General features: G+C 35.0%; 1 protein-coding gene and 1 non-coding gene across 8 annotated transcripts in view; both read left to right on the forward strand.

Moving 5' to 3' along the window:
* ECT2 (epithelial cell transforming 2) overlaps positions 1-18,150 on the forward strand; it is a 70,782-nt gene that overhangs the window by 5,893 nt on the left and 46,739 nt on the right. For all 7 annotated transcript variants that reach the window (XM_068546256.1, XM_068546257.1, XM_068546258.1 and 4 more), the window contains 10 exons: positions 559-741; positions 2,967-3,056; positions 3,912-4,019; positions 4,981-5,054; positions 5,766-5,896; positions 6,040-6,155; positions 6,256-6,318; positions 7,676-7,898; positions 12,047-12,183; positions 17,275-17,394. In XM_068546256.1, coding sequence (XP_068402357.1) covers positions 559-741; positions 2,967-3,056; positions 3,912-4,019; positions 4,981-5,054; positions 5,766-5,896; positions 6,040-6,155; positions 6,256-6,318; positions 7,676-7,898; positions 12,047-12,183; positions 17,275-17,394 — 1,245 coding nt within the window. The remainder of the gene's footprint in view (positions 1-558; positions 742-2,966; positions 3,057-3,911; positions 4,020-4,980; positions 5,055-5,765; positions 5,897-6,039; positions 6,156-6,255; positions 6,319-7,675; positions 7,899-12,046; positions 12,184-17,274; positions 17,395-18,150) is intronic.
* On the forward strand, positions 17,992-18,132 carry LOC137766868 (U4 spliceosomal RNA). Its single transcript, XR_011074400.1, has one exon. It is a non-coding gene; the product is annotated as a U4 spliceosomal RNA (small nuclear RNA).

Here is an 18,150-nt window from a genome sequence, read left to right on the forward strand (position 1 = left end):
CTGCAACTGCCTACATATTTCATATCTTTCTCTTACTTCCCTTGTATATACTGAAATGATTAAGTTAACTCCATCCTTTTTGTAGATGTTGTATGTCATAGTATTTTTTTCTATTTTTCTGAAAACAACTTGTGCAGGAAGAACTATATGCATGGCATCATTTTCTTGATCAGAATAAAGAGCAATAGTTGATATCTTTCTAATGCATCTTACTATCAAAATACATGTACTTAAAAAATTCATCATCTTTATATGCATACTAGATGTTTTATAATGACTACCAAGTCATGTCAGAAACTTATGCCTTTATAACAATCTTCAAAATTTAAGATCTTAATATGGATTGAGATATGTTTATATAAAAACATAAGTAAAGAAATATGACATATGACTGTTAACTATTAAGTATAATGCTTATTGTATGATTCACAACTTCTACAAATATAAAAATAAAAATGTTGATATTGAATTGATTTTTAGGTCTTATTTAGAGAGACACATGAATTAATTTTATAATATATAAATTTTGTTTCTAATAACTCCATGAAAAAAATCAAGGAAATTAAAGTGCCATTTGTAAAGATGGAATCAGTTGAAGAACTTAAAAGTTTGGATTCTCCAGAATTTGAAAATGTATTCATAGTCACGGACTTCCAGGATTCTGTCTTTAATGAGTTATACAAGACTGACTGTAGAGTTATTGGACCACCAGTTGTATTAAACTGTGCACAAAAAGGAGAGGTAAGAAAGAATATATGCTTATTATAACTTCTCAAGGTTAAATTTTTATTAAAGAATTTTTATGCAGAAAAATTTCATTAATTGTTGAGAATATGAATATTTAGGTTAGGAATAGTAGTGGCTACTCTAATATAGTCCTTTAATTCTTTTTTTTTTTTTTTTATTATTAGTGCTGAAGCAATTTAAGCTTCAAATGGATACTGTCTCTGTGACTTTATTTATTTATTTTTTTTTTATAAATTTATTTATTTATTTATATTTATTTTTGGCTGTGTTGGGTCTTCGTTTCTGTGCGAGGGCTTTCTCTAGTTGCGACGAGGGGGGCCACTCTTCATCGCGGTGCGCGGGCCTCTCACTGTCACGGCCTCTCCCGTTGCCGAGCACAGGCTCCAGACGCGCAGGCTCAGTAGTCGTGGCTCACGGGCTCAGTTGCTCCGTGGCATGTGGGATCTTCCCAGACCAGGGCTCGAACCCGTGTCTCCTGCATTGGCAGGCAGATTCTCAACCACTGCGCCACCAGGGAAGCCCTAGTCCTTTAATTCTAAACAATATTATTTACATATATTTAGTCTCAATACCTGCAGTATCTTGGGAAGTAGTAGTTTGCTTAAACTTGAGTTCTAAAGATGTGTACATATACATAAACTTTAATTGTCCTCCACACAGAACAGGTACCACAGTTCCATTTTTATCAGTTTCTGCATGATTTAAAAGTAGGGAAATTACTTTAGCTATTTATTTATTTATTTATTCATTCATTCATTCATTCATTCATGGCTGTGTTGGGTCTTCGTTGCTGCGTGCAGGCTGTTTCTATTTGCGGTGAGCGGGGGCTACTCTTCATTGTGGCACGTGGGCTTCTCATTGTGGTGGCTTCTCGTTGCGGAGCACAGGCTCTAGGCGCGCGGGCTTCAGTAGTTGTGGCACGTGGGCTCAGTAGTTGTGGCTCGCCAGCTCTAGAGTGCAGGCTCAGTAGTTGTGGTGCACGGGCTTAGTTGCTTTGCGGCATGTGGGATCTTCCTGGACCAGGGCTTGAACCCATGTCCCCTGTGTTGGCAGGCGGATTCTTAACCACTGCGCCACCAGGGAAGTCCTACTTTAGCTTTTTGTTTTTAAACAGCATTTCAGTGCAAGAGTTGCAGTAGAATTAATACCTATTCTTTGTTTTTTATTGCTCTGTTTTGGCATTCTTAAGTTTGCCTTAACTTTAAATTGCTTGGGTCTTTGTGCTTCTTTTGTTATAGTTACTAGTAATGAGCACATGATAATCTTTAATTCTGTTTTGATTCAGAAGTGTTGCTTTCAGAAACCACATAAACTTTTTAAAGGCCAAAATTATGGAAAAGAACATTCCTGCATAATAGTGGGAATTAAATATATATTTTTAACCATTCTCTTTCATGTATAGATAGATAGATAAAACCATTTGTTAAATTATTATTATTTTTTTTTATAGTTGAGTTTTTTCCTTTTTTTTTTTTTTAATTTATTTATTTATTTTCGGCTATGTTGCGTCTTCTTTTCTGTGTGAGGGCTTTCTCTAGTTGCGGCAAGCGGGGGCCACTCTTCATCGCGGTGCGCGGGCCTCTCACTGTCGCGGCCTCTCCCGTTGAGGAGCACAGGCTCCAGACGCGCAGGCTCAGTAGTTGTGGCTCACGGGCTTAGTTGCTCCGCGGCATGTGGGATCTTCCCAGACCAGGACTAGAACCCATGTCCCCTGCATTGGCGGGCAGATTCTTAACCACTGCGCCACCAGGGAAGACCCCCATTTGTTAAATTATTTACTATCTCCATTTTTTAGCTCATAAATTGGAATCATATTTGGTTCAAGTATATGTATTATTAGTATTTATTAGAAAATATTTTTGACCTCTTTTAACTTTAATTTGAAGCACTTACAGTAGTGTATGGAAATCTTTCCTTATAATACTTCATATGTGTCAAAGTACATTTTGGAAATAAAGGTTTGGGTATGAATATTTATGTTTTATTTGCCAGTAGTAAAGTGTGTTTAGATGATGTGTATCGAATACGATATGGGAATCATGGGAAATTTTTATTGTGAAACTGGTTTTTTGCTATTTGTTGCATATTGAAAGATGGAAGTATATCTTTGGATTGGGAAAGTTAATTGGCAAGAGAGGGAAATATGTTTAGCTTGAGAAAGATGTGTTCTATTTTTACTGTAAAGAAGCTCACAGATTTAAAATTGTTGTATCCTTCAGCCTTTGCCATTTTCATGTCGCCCACTCTATTGTACAAGCATGATGAATCTAGTACTATGTTTTACTGGATTCAGGAAGAAAGAAGAACTAGTAAGTATTTTAAAACATTCTATTCAAAGAATATTTTTTTCTAGCAAAATAAATTTAAATTAGTTTTTTTTTTTGGTAGTTATATCATGGTTTTATTTTTAAAATATTGAAGGAGAAATTACTATGAATATACTAGGTCTTAAACTTTGTGAAGAAGTAACTCTGAAGAGCCTTGTAAAGAAACACATATTTTGTCTAGGATAGCTGGTATGTGAATTAGAAAAATTTCATGACTATCTAATCTTTTTAAACTGTCTTTTTGTTAAGTATCACATCAGCCACATTATTTGAAGTTTTGTTTATGCATTGAGATTTTTTGTTATGCAGGTCCAGCCTTAAAGCATTCTCATTGCTCTAGAGAATTCATAGAAACTTCTTTCTTTGATCCATAAAATTTTTTATGTTGGAGCTAATAGGGTATTACTCTAATTTTGTGGGAAGAATCTTGGTGTGATGGCAACCTGGTTTTAAAAAAATAATGTACTGGGGACACACAGTTTTTCCAGGCATGAGCCCGATGTGTCCCCCTTTGCTTGGCAAAGCAATAAAGCTATTCTTTTCTACTTCACCCCCCTCCAAAAAGTAATATATTTGCTTTTTTACTTGTGTGAAAGCCAGTTATTAATTAACTTAGTTTTGTGTGATCATCTTTACTAGCTTATCTCTGTATAATTTTGCCTGTGCCAATAAGGCAAATGAACCTTTAATTTTTTTGACATAAAATTTATCTTTATAAAAATTCTCATATGTACCTTATAAATAGAAAGTATTCAGTAAATGCTAAATGAATTATAAACATAGTTTAAAATTTTGTTCAAATTAATCATAAAGTCAATGTTTACATTTTCTTTTGAGGTCAGATTGGTGACATTGGTTCATCACATGGGTGGAGTTATTCGAAAAGACTTTAATTCAAAAGTTACACATTTGGTGGCAAATTGTACACAAGGAGAAAAATTCAGGGTATGTAAACTTCGGTATTTTTGTGTATTTCAATATAGCACTGTTTGAGGATGGATTTAATAATAGTGCTCTTATCCTGTCTATTTCCCCCATAATTTATTGAGGATCAGAAATTCAATTTTTGCTATATGCACATTTAGTAAAAATTTTAAATCACAGGAGTGTGGCCCCTGAGGTTTGAAGGAGGCAGTGGAACTTGAGTTAGGTCTTGAAAGATGATTGGGATTGTGGAGATTGGTAGGTGGATAACAGTTTAGGCAGATGAATAATATTAGCAAAGATTACTATGAGCAGTGGTGAATAAGGAGGTCAGAAGGTGATGAGGGCAGATATTTCTCTCTTATCTAAGAGCAGAACTTTGTTCTTATAAAATGGTTCCAAGATTTAACTTGTGAAAATTATAAAAGAACAGGAGAAAATACTTTTATTGGGATTAAAGTCTTAGCTTAAGATTGCACTTGAATATGTTAGGAAGAGTTTATCACTTTGTTCCCACCCTCCATCAATGTATTTATGTAGCAAATGGTAATTTTAGGGTATTGTTGAATTCCTGGGAGGTATACTTACAATTCATATCTAAGGTTTTAGTGACTGAATCAGAAATTTTCTCTTACTCTTATTGCTGTCTTAGGGGTTAGTACTTCCAAGGAGGTAAACACAAAGAGAAATAGAAATGTAATAAAGATGAACTTAATTAACTTCACAGATGTATTTATTTAAAATACAGTGAAACAGTTTGGACATCATGGAACTTGTTTCAAAGTTATTTTAACCTAAATTGTATGATGGAAAGATAGTTTTTTCTGTTAATTTTTCTTTATATTTTGTTACAAAGCAGATGAACAATGATCTAAGACTGTGCAAAAATGTATGTATATAATTGCTTATAACTTGCATGAATGCAATTATTTAAGGTAAAAATTCACCATATAATTAATGATAAACATGGTTATGTTTTTAGATAGCTGTGAGCCTGGGTACTCCAATTATGAAACCAGAATGGATATATAAAGCTTGGGAAAGGCGGAATGAACAGTAAGTGTTTAGAAATTCAGTAGTTAATTATGTGAATCAGTCACGTTGTGTCATGAAGATAAACCCACGTGCCCAAAATTCATAGATTAGTATATAAAAAATTAATTCAGTCTTTGTGAAGCTTAGGGAATAAAGTCTAGGAGGAGCAAAGTTTTGTTTATAAATAATTGAAAATGGCAAGACATCTATGATATCTTTGAACTTCACTTTGTGAAATAATTTAATAACCATTAAGAACATTCTAAAATTATCAGGTAATAGCTTAATGCATCTGGATGTTTGGGTTGTGCTGTATTTTTTCTTATTTTCTGTTTGTCTGGTTACATTTTAAGTGGTGATTGCATTTCATAACCTTGTTAAGCTTTACAATCTCATAATTCCTTGCTATTGTACTTCATTATTACTTAAGATTTTATGAAACTATAGAACTCCTGGAATGCATATAAAATTTCATGTACAGAGCAGAGATTTGCGTCTTGTAAAGATTACCCGTGATTAAACTTCGTGAGATGTTACTTCTGGGATGACTGAGGACACGTCAATTTTTTTTTTAACTGAGGTTTTCATGAACATTTCAGGACCAAATGTAAAATATTTTCAATAAATAGGTTATGCTAAAACCTTGAGAATTACCGTAGATTTATAAATTAATCTGCCTAACTTATTGAATTTCCGTTAAGTTGGTTTTAGAAGAGTGTATTTTGTTTTTAGGGATTTCTGTGCATCATTTGATGAGTTTAGAAATGAATTTAAAGTTCCTCCATTTCAAGATTGCATTTTAAGTTTCCTGGGATTTTCAGATGAAGAGAAAACCAATATGGAAGAAATGACTGAAATGCAAGGTAGAATTTAACATAATTTAAAAGTTATATGTATTTTATTCCTTACTGCTGCTGATCACTTCCTGGTGAATATGCCTCTTTAAAAATTTGGGCCTGGGGCTAAATAGTTGGGCTTATGTATGCTTGTATGCTTTCCCCTTTAGGAGGAAACTATTTACCTGTTGGAGATGAAAGATGCACTCACCTTATTGTTGAAGAGAATATAGTAAAAGAACTTCCATTTGAACCTTCAAAGAAACTTTATGTTGTCAAGCAAGAGGCAAGTAATTCTAGAATGAGATTGGTTTTTAAAACACATTGGTAATATTGATAGCTTTTCTGATGAGATAAATTCTTAATTAAAATGTTCTTCCTCCTAGTGGTTCTGGGGAAGCATTCAGATGGATGCCCGAGCTGGAGAAACTATGTATTTATATGAAAAGGTATGCTTTTTGTCCCTTTTGTCATTTGTTCTGTGAACTTGATTGTATAAAGATGACACTTTTTTATCCCAAAAGAGCATAGTATAATTAGCACACAGGTCATCTTATTTGTCATATTTAGGGGTTTCAGAATAATTAAACAGTTGGATATTGAGTAATAGTCTATGTAGATTTAATGTATTGGATCTTATTTTAATCTAATACATTTCATTCTGTGCAAATTCTTGGTAATACCATTATGAACAGTAACATCCCTATCTTCAGAAACTTAGAACCTTAAAGGAAAGAGAGATGTGCAGTTATAGTGCTGAATGAAATGTGCTATAATTAATTGAGTAATGTATGTATTCTAACTAGCTTCACTCTGAGAGACTCAGGCAGGATTGAAAGAGCAAATAAATATTGAGCCAGCTTCCTAGGCTAACCTGGTAAGGACATTCATGTTAGATAGCAGGTGAGAGAGGGTGTGAAAACTTGAAAGTACATTAAAATAGCAAGTAGTTTAGTATGGCTTTGGAAAAGAGTGTGGGAAAGAAGGCCAACGGATAAAGCAGACTAGATAGGCAGAATCAAGTTTTTAATATGTTAAAGGGTTTGGATTTGGCCTGTAAGTATTGGAACCACTGAAGAATATTAAGGGGAGAGATGGCATTTTAAAAATGACTGTAGTAGAAGGAATATAGGCAAGGAAAAATCCAGCCTTCATGCTGGATCTTGGTGAAAAGTAGTATCATTCACCAAAATGTGACATAAAGGTATAGAAACAGGCTTTAAGGAAAATTTACTTCAGTTCGAGATTTAATAATTTTGAATGGAATATTTGAAAGTGAAGGTGTGGATTTATTGTGTTTCTATAAAATCTAAATATGCACTCTGTTGTGTTCTCTTTGGACTCTTTTATTCTCAATGTAAGGTTCCTGACATAAAGTTTAAAAAATATGCCTTAGACTTCAGAAGAGAACTCCTAAAATCAAGTGGTATTTGACAAATATTGGAGAGCACTATGTCCAAGCATTGTGCTAAATGCCAGAGATATGGTGAATGAAATATGAATGGTCTCTGTCTTCCTGGAGTTTATGGCCTAATGGGGAGTAGATAGTAGAGAAGCTTACAGCCGAATATGTAATAGTAATAGTGCTATGGAGAAAAAGCATTAGGTGTTAGGGGTTAGACAATTACAATGGTCCTTTGATTATTATGTTTCATGAAGCTTCTGAATTACATGGAAGAGTATATAGATGTACAATTATTGTGCAAAATCCCGATTTTGTCAGACTCGTAAATATATTTTTCTTTTGTTCCTGTCTCAGTAAAGAACCACGGAAGTAAAATTGAGCTTTTGTGCTTTTGATTACAGGCTAATACACCTGAGCTCAAGAAATCAGTATCACTGCTTTCTCTAAATACCCCAAACAGCAATCGCAAAAGACGTCGTTTAAAAGAGACACTTGCTCAGCTTTCAAGAGAGACAGACATGTCACCTTTCCCTCCCCGTAAGCGCCCGTCAGCTGAACATTCCCTTTCTATAGGGTCACTCCTAGATATCTCCAACACACCAGAATCTAGCATTAACTACGGAGGTAATTCACATTTTAAAAAATTGATCTTTAAATTTAGTGGAATAGAATTATTATTAGAATATAGATAAATCCCTACTACAGTGAGTATGGAAGGCTCTTTGTTTTACATTAATTAATTTATTTATTTTGGCTGCGTTGGGTCTTCGTTGCTGCACGCGGGCTTTCTTTAGTTGCGGCGAGCGGGGCTACTGTTCGTTTCGGTGTGCGGGCTTCTCCTTGGCGGTGGCTTCTCTTGTTGCGGATCAGGGGCTCTAGGCATGGCGGCTTCAGTAGTTTTGGCACGCAGGCTCAGTAGTTGTGGCTCTCGGGTTCTAGAGCGCAGGCTCAGTAGTTGTGGTGCACAGGCTTAGTTGCTCCACGGCATGTGGGATCTTCCCGGACCAGGGCTCGAACCTGTCTCCCCTGCATTGGCAGGCGGATTCTTAACCACTGAGCCACCAGGGAAGTTCCAGAAAGTCTCTGTTTTTAATGACCTTTGTTCTGTCTGAGGAGAAAAGGCACATGAAAATGCTTATATTTAATAGTTGCCTGCTATATACTAACTGTTTATGTATTTTGTGTATTTATAAGATAGGTTTTATTGTCCCTGTTTTACAGATGACTAGATTGAGGTTAGAGAAGTAAAACTTGTCTGGGGTCACATAGCTAGAAAGTGATAGAACTGTTCAAAGAGCAGACTCTTAACACACAGGAATCATAGAAGATGTCACATAGATGATGGAGAAAATAGGTACAGTGAAGTCAGAGGAAGGTGAATTGACTTTGTTCTCAGCTGATACAGGAAGCCACCTATAATTAGCTCTTCTCCCTTGATCTTCGGTTTTCCCCCTCTGTTTTTTTTTATTGTGCACACAAATTTGTTGTGTTTTCTAATCTATGAAACAATGAAAACCTTCCCTGGACTCTGTAATACTTTCCACTTACTATCCCATCTCCCTCTTCCCTTTCATATAAGTACTCTTGAAGGAATCACCTTGATCCATTGTCTCATTTCCTTGCCTTTTATTTTCCTTTCAATTCATTCCAGTTGAATTTCATTGCTCTTGCTGGGGATGCTGACAGTTTTTGTGTAATCAGCAGCATTCAACACATTAGCAGCTACTTCTTCCTGGGCACATTTTTAAATTTTGGCTTTTGTGTATAACTCGTTTCACGTTCTCCTTGACCTAACTTCTCTCTCCAACTCTAAATGTGGAATATTATTCCTGAGTCGTTTCTTCTCCATTGAATTCTTCCTAAATGATCTCATTTAATTCCATGGCTTTTCTATATGCTGTTGACTCCCAAATTTGAGGTTTTCCCTGTCCAACTATATACTTGACACGTCCTTGTTCATGTCTAATACACATCCTAAACTTAACATAATCAAATTAGAGCTCTTGATTCTCTCTGCCACTCCAACTCTGTTCCTTTGTTACCCTTCCTTTATCAACCCTTTCTGTAAAAATGGTCTCTCTTAGACAATTGCAGTGGTCCCCAAGGTGGTCTCCCTGTACTCATTTTTGCCTTTCTACATGCAGACTAACCAGTCTCTAAAAATGTATAAATTAGTTCATGCCGTTCCTCTGCATGAAGTCATTCAATGGCTTTGTATTACCGTAGCTTTCAGGTTCCTATGTAATCTTTCTTCACCTACTTCTAACCTCATGTGCTTTTGTCCTCCACTAATCCTCTCTGGGTGTCAGTCATAATATCTTTATTATTCTTCGGATTTTTCTACTACAACCATACCTCAGGAACTTTATATTTGCTCTCCCTGTCTTAAAGAAATCTTATCGGGGTTCTCTTTAAAGTTAAGTCTCTGTCCCACTACTCCTTCCTACCAACCCGTTACCTGGTTGTTGTCTTCAGTAGTAGTTATCATGTTAGAAATTGTTTGTTTACTCCTTTATTTTACTTGCTTCACCAGAATGTAAGCTGGAAGAGAGCAGGAACCTTGTCTAGCTTCTCTGCTTTATTCCCAGTGCCTAGTATAGAGTAGGTACTCACTAAATATTCATGGAAGGAATTGAAAGTCAATTTAAGGTAGGCCCAGAAGACTGAGGTGGATTTGAGATTATAAGAGGAGCAAGAATACAGGTAACAGCGTACAAAATGAGTTTTTAGGGAATAGTGACTAGGTCAGTTTGCTTGGAGTATGGAGGAGTAAGAGTCAAATTAGAAAGGTTAATTGGGGCCTAATATTAGAGAACTTTGAAATCAGACTGGCATGTCTGATCTGTATATTGTCATCAGCAAGGAACTTTAGAAACTTGAGCAGCAGAGTGATTCATTGAGTAAGTAATTTGTAGTGGATTATTCTGAAGAATGAATAGAAGTAAGGCAGTTTAGAGAGAGCCTGACCATGAAGTAATCTCTAGAGACTTGGGCCACAAGGTAATAAGGCCCTAAACCAGGGTTGATGATGTTTGGAAAGAAAAGTAAGAAGCACTGGGGAAATATTGATAGAATGGAGTGATAGAGAGGGAGGAAGAGGAGAAGATGGCAAAGTATTAAATGGAAGAAATTCTACCTTAGCAAAAATAGAAAGTTTATATTTTGGAGGAAGGAGTGTAGTTTGAGAGAAAATCCAGGTTAAATTGAGGTAGAAATGTCCAGTAGGCATTTGGAAAAGCTAGACCAGGTGCTTGGGCGGGGGATTATGATTAGATATGTAGACCTAAGAATTTACTGGTTCTATGATCATGGTGGACATAATGGGCATGAGATGGTAAGAGATGAACATGCAGGACTGAAGCTTGAATATGAAGTTGAGGGGACAGAAGAAAATGAACCACTAAAGAAAACAGACATGACAACTGCTATATATTAGGTATTCTGAATAATAGAATACCCAGTTTGTAGATCACTGCTTAGACACAATAATTAAATTAGATCAGTGTATGTCAGTTTTTTTCCCCCTAAAGTATACCGTAATGGCAGAGGCTCCTGGGTCTGGTGAGTGTAGCCCAAAATAATATATGGCAAGTGGGAAATTCTTTGAAGCCTGTTTTTTTGTTTTTTGTTTTTTTAAGACATTCAGAACTCCACAGTATGCATGATTGTTTAAATTAATGCTTAAGATTATTTGTCACTGAGTAAATTTGATATGCTGGGACTATATATTGTCTTCTTTCATGTCATTCTATTATGTGTTATACATTCCTTTTCCTATTGAGAAACTTGCTATTAGGAGATTCTGTATATAATGTTTAAGTATTCTAACCATATTGATAGTAAGAAAATTTATTTTAAGCTTTTATGAAATTTCATTAAGAATTTTTTCTTGAGATACATATAAAATATACTAATGCATCCTCCCTCCAGTTTGGGTTAGACTGAATGTCTTATGTTAAGATACTTTAACAGAGAATTTAGTTAATGTTGTTGGGGGTTTTTTTTTGTTTTTTTTTTTAAGGGAGTCTTTCTCCATATATATGTGAAAAGTATTCCATTACTGTGACTGTGTAATCGTAACAACCTTTTCCTCCTTTTTTAACTTAAATATCTTTATATATTGCTGTAAAGATTCCTGTACTCTCTGATTTCCTAAATGGAAATATTCTTCCATATTTGCTTTAGTATTCATTCATTCATTCATTCTCTCTCTTTTTTTACATATACGTGTATTTTTTATATCTGTGCTGTTTTGAGAGTAAGTTGGAGATATGATGTGCCTCTACCTCTAAATACTTAATTGTGTATTTCCCAAAATACAGGAACATTTCTTACATAAGTACAGTATAAGTATTGTAATTAGGAAATTAACATTTAATACTATGATCTACTCTATAGACCTTCAAATTTTACCAGTTATTCGACTAATGTCCTAATGTGCTTTTAAGCAAAAGAAAAAAGTTTTTTCTGGCTTAGGATCCAATCCACGATCACAGGTTGTTGTGTTATCTTTCTCTAGTCTCTTCTTAATCTGGAACAGTTCTTTTTTTAAATCAATCTTTGTTTTTAATGACCTCGATATTTTTGAAGAGTACATGACCATTATTTTTTTCTGGCCTTATTCTAGGAGGAAATTCTACTTTAATGAGAATGTGTATGGTGGTATATTTATAAGAGTAGATATCTTTCCCTTTTTTTCTGTTAAATTTGTACAGTGTTTGGTACTTACATCTGACTTCCATTTTAAATCTTTCCTCCTTTTTACCTTTTAGAAACACCAAAATCTTGTACTAAGTCATCTAAAAATTCTACTCCAGTTCCTTCAAAGCAGTCAGCCAGGTGGCAAGTTGCAAGAGAGCTCTATCAGACTGAAAGTAATTACGTAAATATATTGGCCACAATTATTCAGGTAAGAGTTTGGAAAAATGATCTCTGTTCCAGTGTTTATAAGTAAAAAAAATCTAAGTGGTATTATTTTTTATAAGAAAGTTATATAAGCATAGAATTTGAACATAGATATTAAAAATGAGAATGTATGACAAAAACTGCTCTTAGGGAAATGGCATAACTGTAAGATTAGCGTTTTATTCATGCAGAAATAGCATCTTTTTTTAATAGTGACTTTAAAGAGAGAAGGATCCTCAATAGACAGTCTTAGAGGGGACTGAGTTTAATTCAGAATTTAGCAGCTTCCATGTCAAGGTACTACATTTATATTTGGAAATGGTAGCTTTTTCTGATAATGTGTATTCTAGAGTCACTGCTTTATTTAGCACTGTATATATATGGAAAAGCAGTTAGCAATGAAGCATAACAATATGTTTGTCAGTAATTTTTTTTAGTAATCCTGTACTGTGTCGAGTTTTCTTAAATTACGCAGTAGTCATATGTTGACTCATTGCTTACTAATATTAAAATGTACTATGAAGTTATTTCTGAAGAAAAACAATTCTAATGAATCCTTGTAGGTTGAGATTGAAGAAGATATTAAGGAATAAATCAAAATTCAAGGTTCTGAAAGACACAATAATAGGACATTATTTGGAATCTGTAGAAAGAAGGAATAACTTTGGTTGTGGTAATGAAGGAGATAGTTTGTCAGGAAAATAAGGTTGATACCACCAAGCTTGACTTTGAATAGAAAAATGATAGGGAGTTTCTGATTTGGGTTTAATTTTTAACTGATCTCTATTTGAAATCTTAATATATCTCATTAAGGTCCAATATAATGGCCTTTAGTTGCTTGTACCATTGATAAAATGCATGAATAAGAAATGAAAAGACTTCTTTCTTGGTATTCACAGAGAGATTATTCTTCACAGTTAATTTGTTTAGCAGTAGTCAGGGTTTTATGAGGCCCTCTGCTATATTAAACTTCACTTGTTTTAAGTCAGCTCTGCTCTTCTTCCTCAAGGGAAATCATCCTAGATGAGTTTCTTGTTGAAGTTTTTATAGTCAGCCAAAATGGGGTTGAGTAGCAGAAAATCCTTTTGGCATATACTGTTCATGTACTTTGGTAGCATTTATTACCTAGAAATGTAAATCCTTTCAGGCCATGGTAAAGGCACGGGTGTTTCAGAATTTTAATTTGCATTTCAATTAAATTCACTAAAACTTCTTTTTTAAAAGCACTTGTAATTATTACACTGTAGACAGACTTTCATACCACTGTGCTTAGTATAAACTCACCTAAGTTTACTTAAAAGATTGTGGTCTAAATTCATGATAGTGTTCTCTTTAAGCTTTTTTTTTTTTTTTTAAATTATTATTTATTTATTTTTGGCTGTGTTGGGTCTTCGTTTCTGTGCGAGGGCTTTCTCTAGTTGCGGCAAGCGGGGGCCACTCTTCATCGCGGTGCGCGGGCCTCTCACTATCGCGGCCTCTCTTGTTGCGGAGCATAGGCTCCAGACGCACAGGCTCAGTAGTTGTGGCTCATGGGCCTAGTTGCTCCGCGGCATGTGGTATCTTCCCAGACCAGGGCTCGAACCCGTGTCTCCTGCACTGGCAGGCAGACTCCCAACCACTGCGCCACCAGGGAAGCCCTAAGCTTTCTATTTTAGGACTAATGTGTCTTTTTTTTTTTTTTTTTTAGTTTGGATTTGGAATAGCTTAATTTTAACTTAGCCCCCAAATTAAGTGACTATCCAGAAGCTTGTTGATGTATTCCAAATAATACTTAGGTACCTGTTTGTTTTTTTTTTAAATTATTTATTTATTTATGGCTGTGTTGGGTCTTCGTTTCTGTGCGAGGGCTTTCTCTAGTTGTGGCAAGCGGGGGCCCCTCCTCATCGCGATGCGCGGGCCTCTCACTATCGCGGCCTCTCTTGTTGCGGAGCACAAGCTCCAGACGCGCAGGCTCAGTAATTGTGGCTCACGGGCCCAGCTGCTCTGCGGCATGTGGGATCTTCCCAGACCAGGGCTCGAACCCGTGTCCCCTGCATTGGCAGGCAGATTCTCAACCACTGCGCCACCAGGGAAGCCCCCTTAGGTACCTATTAATATAAAGTTTTGTGACAGGTGTTAAAGAGGGTTCCTGTTTTAAAGGAACTTAGACTGGAAGAGGAGTTAAAACATACACACCTATTATAATACCAAGTGGAAGGTTATGAACTTCATGAGGGAGGTTTAGTTAAGGTATTTGGAGATTTGTATGGTGAGAATTTTGCTCCTCTTCCAGTTTAAGGAAGGTTTGGTCTGGAATTTTCAATGGTTGAACATTGGGAAAAGTATCATAAAGAAGATACAAATTGAAGTGAGTTTTAAAGCATAATTATGATTGGTGCATGCAAAGAGTATGGTAGGAAGTGTATTTGAGATTATTCCAACAGTACAAACGATTGAAGATGTGTATCATTCAAGGTATTACAGAGTAGTCTAGGGGGATTAGAGTTGAGGGTGGGTTAAGGGGACTGGGATAGGGGTTGGAGTATGGATACAGTGAGAGTTAAGACTGCTTATGCCAGACTGGAGAAGGGCTTTGTACAGTGTGTCATGTGTAATTATAGAAGAATTTTTGATGGGAGGGGGGATGATATCACTTGACTTGTATTTTAGAAGGGAACTTGGTTCACTCTGAAGGAGGTATTGAAGAAGGGGAAATTGTGGAGGCAAGGAGATCAACTTGGAGGTTATTTTGGCAGTCTTGGTTAGAGATTTTGAGAACCTGAACTTCTTAGAATAATATCAGTGAGAATGAAAAGAGGATAGATTTGAGAAATATTGGAAAGGTAGAATCAATAGTTTTTTGGCTAACTAATTTTATATGAGGGATTAAAACAAACACAGTAGAACTGTTTTAAGGTATTGTGTCTTAAGAATACTGAGAAGTTTTAATGAATCTTGATGTATTTTGGTGTCTGAATATTTTTGTTTAGGATTTTTAATTAGATGTTGACTAGATAAAGGAATGCTTATAAATGGTTACAGATACCTTTGCATCCTCTATTGTGTTTTTTCCCAATTCCATTTCTTTCCCTGCTCTCAGCGATAACTGTAATCTGGAATTTTGTGCTTATCATTTTCCTTATAGATCTATCACTATGTGTAGAAAATCAAATGTAACAGTATATATTTTTTAGTGAATTGCTTTTTTCACTTGATAGAAATGTTCTTGAAACACACCTGTGTCACTGCATGTAGCAGTAATTCATTTTCCTGTATGAATATTTCAACTTTTTGAACTTTTATTTTTAATAGACATTGAAATTTGTTTTAGTGTTTCGTTGCTGTTTGTTTTTACTATTACTAGTAGTGCTGCTGTGAATATTCTTATTCATGGCTCCTTGAGAACATATTCTGGGCAAAAACCTGGAATTTCTGGATCATTGGTTAAACACACTTTTAATTTTACTGGAAGTTGTTAGTATGTTGGAAACTAGGTTTTGTGTTGGTCTTCTGTTCCCACTGAGGCTTTTATAGGTGAAGCTTAACTTTCATCAGTTTAGGCAAATGTCTTTGGGGCAAAAGTTGATTTAGTACTCAACTTTCTACTTTCACTTAGATTTTGGCCTCTGAAGGTAACTCACTTTCTTGTCAACTTATCGCTGTATTTAGAAAGAGGTTTTTCTTCAGTATTTTGTTTTCAGCAGGTAGCTTTCACCATACTTACAGAAATGGAAAGCCTGAATATATATGTGTGTGTGTATATGTGTGTGTGTGTGTGTGTGTGTGTATATATATATTTTTTTTTTCTTTAAGGGGGGGATAAACTGTTGTAGAATTGTAGTCGTTCTTAAAAATAGGAACAATTCATAATCTTAATGAAGTTTCTTACTATTTAGAATGTACTTTCTTCCCCCCCTTCCTTGCTTCCTTCAATCCCCTCCTGCCCGTTGTGCTGTTGTCATTCATTTTACTTCTACATATGTTAAGAACACAATAATACATTATTATTTTTACTTTGAATAGTCAATGAACATTTTAAAATTTAAGTCAAATTTTATTAATTATATAGTAAAATTGACTCTTTGATGTACATTTCCATGAATTTTAACACATGTGAAAATTTGTTTAACCACTACTACAATCAGGATACAGAATATTTCCATCCCCCAAAAAACTCCTGGTACTATTCCTTTATGTCACACCCTTTTCTCCTTCCACCTCCTGGTAACCACTGATCTCTTCTCCATTTTTACAATTTTGTGGTTTTTGAAAATGTCATAAAATGGAATCATATAATACAGTAGTCCCCAACCTTTTTGGTACCAGGGGCCGGTTTCGTGGAAGACAATTATTCCACGTATGGTGGGGGTGCGGGGGATGGTTTCTGGATGATTCAAGGGCATTACATTATTGTGCACTTTATTTCTATTATTATTACATTGTAATATATAATGAAAAAATTATACAACTCACTATAATGCAGAATCAGTGGGAGCCCTGAGCTTGTTTTCACTTGCCACTCCTGATAGGGTTTTGATATGAGTCTGCAAGCAGTTGATTTATTATGGTCTCTGTGCAGTCACAGCTCTCTGCTAACGATGATCTGTATTTGCAGCCGCTCCCCAGTGCTAGCATCACTGCCTCAGCTCCCCCTTAGATCAACATGGTTATAAACAGGTCTTCTAGCTTCATGTCCAGTCTTTTCCCCCTAAACCAAGTTTTTTTGCTATCATTTAAAAACATTTAGTACTTATATTAAGTGTATGACTGCTTATTGCTTTGTTCCTTAGTTACTTGAATAAAAAAGTAGAAATTACTCTGAATCATACTAACAATTTTAATGATTTGTAGAACTGTAATAAACTTTTATTAGATTCTAATGTAACATTTTATTACAAGATTGTATATACACACAGATGAATAAATAAATAGGATAAAACAGACTAGAAAATGTTATGAGAAAAGGTCTCAAATTTAAGGAGAAGTATTTTTTTTTCAACTTTTTTTTCTTTTCCATTAACATCATAGCTCTCCTTTATCACTGTCTGTATGTTAGATTTTTAATTTTTTTTTCTTTTTCCACAATCTACCTAAACTAATCTTTTTTACCTTTTAGTTATTTCAAGTGCCATTGGAAGAGGAAGGACAACGAGGTGGGCCTATCCTTGCACCAGAAGAGATTAAGACTATTTTTGGTAGTATTCCAGATATCTTTGATGTGCACACTAAGATAAAGGTAAATTTGTATATGTTAATGTGGTAATTCTTTTTACGTTGTGTATATTTACTACAATTTTTCATGTACTTCTGACTAGCTAAATAAGTTTTGTATTTAAAATTTCTTTTGTCCCTTTGCTCCAGTGCCTTATTAATATTTGCTGTTTGCCTGTTTTTTGATTTTGATTAATTTGAAAATAAGGAATTTAGACCTTATGAAGTCTTTTCTATAGAGACATGTGTTTGCTAGTACTATTTTTCTTATTTTCCTGCTGTTGTTCATCTTAAGTTGTGTGTTTTTGTTTTGCTTTGGTTTGTTTGAAAAACAGTGAAGTTGGAAGGGACTCGAGATCATTTCATTCATTTCTCTCTATCTGTATGGTCAGATAAATGCCAAAACCGTGTAAGACAATGCTATCCTCTTTTTAATGATTTTCCCTTGATGAAGGGTCCATGAATTCCAGGTACCAATCTCTCATAGTAAAGTAATTTTGGGACAGGTTTAGCTGAACCCTTAAAAGTAGTTTAGCATTATTTCCTCTTATTTTTCCTATGTGATGCCTGAGCAAAATTTATCAGTTTTCCTCTCAAAACAACCCACATTAATGTTTATTCCAGCTTTGTGCAGTGGCAATATCATAGCCAATGAGGTTTATCTGAGGCGTGCTATTATTGCTGATAGAAAACTTTTCCCTAAATGTTTATTCTATATTATAATAAAAAGATCAATCTGAATTACAGAATGTTTTCAAACAAATACATTAACTTACTTTTG

Source organism: Eschrichtius robustus, chromosome 6 (assembly GCF_028021215.1).
Source record: "Eschrichtius robustus isolate mEscRob2 chromosome 6, mEscRob2.pri, whole genome shotgun sequence".
Taxonomy (NCBI): domain Eukaryota; kingdom Metazoa; phylum Chordata; class Mammalia; order Artiodactyla; family Eschrichtiidae; genus Eschrichtius; species Eschrichtius robustus.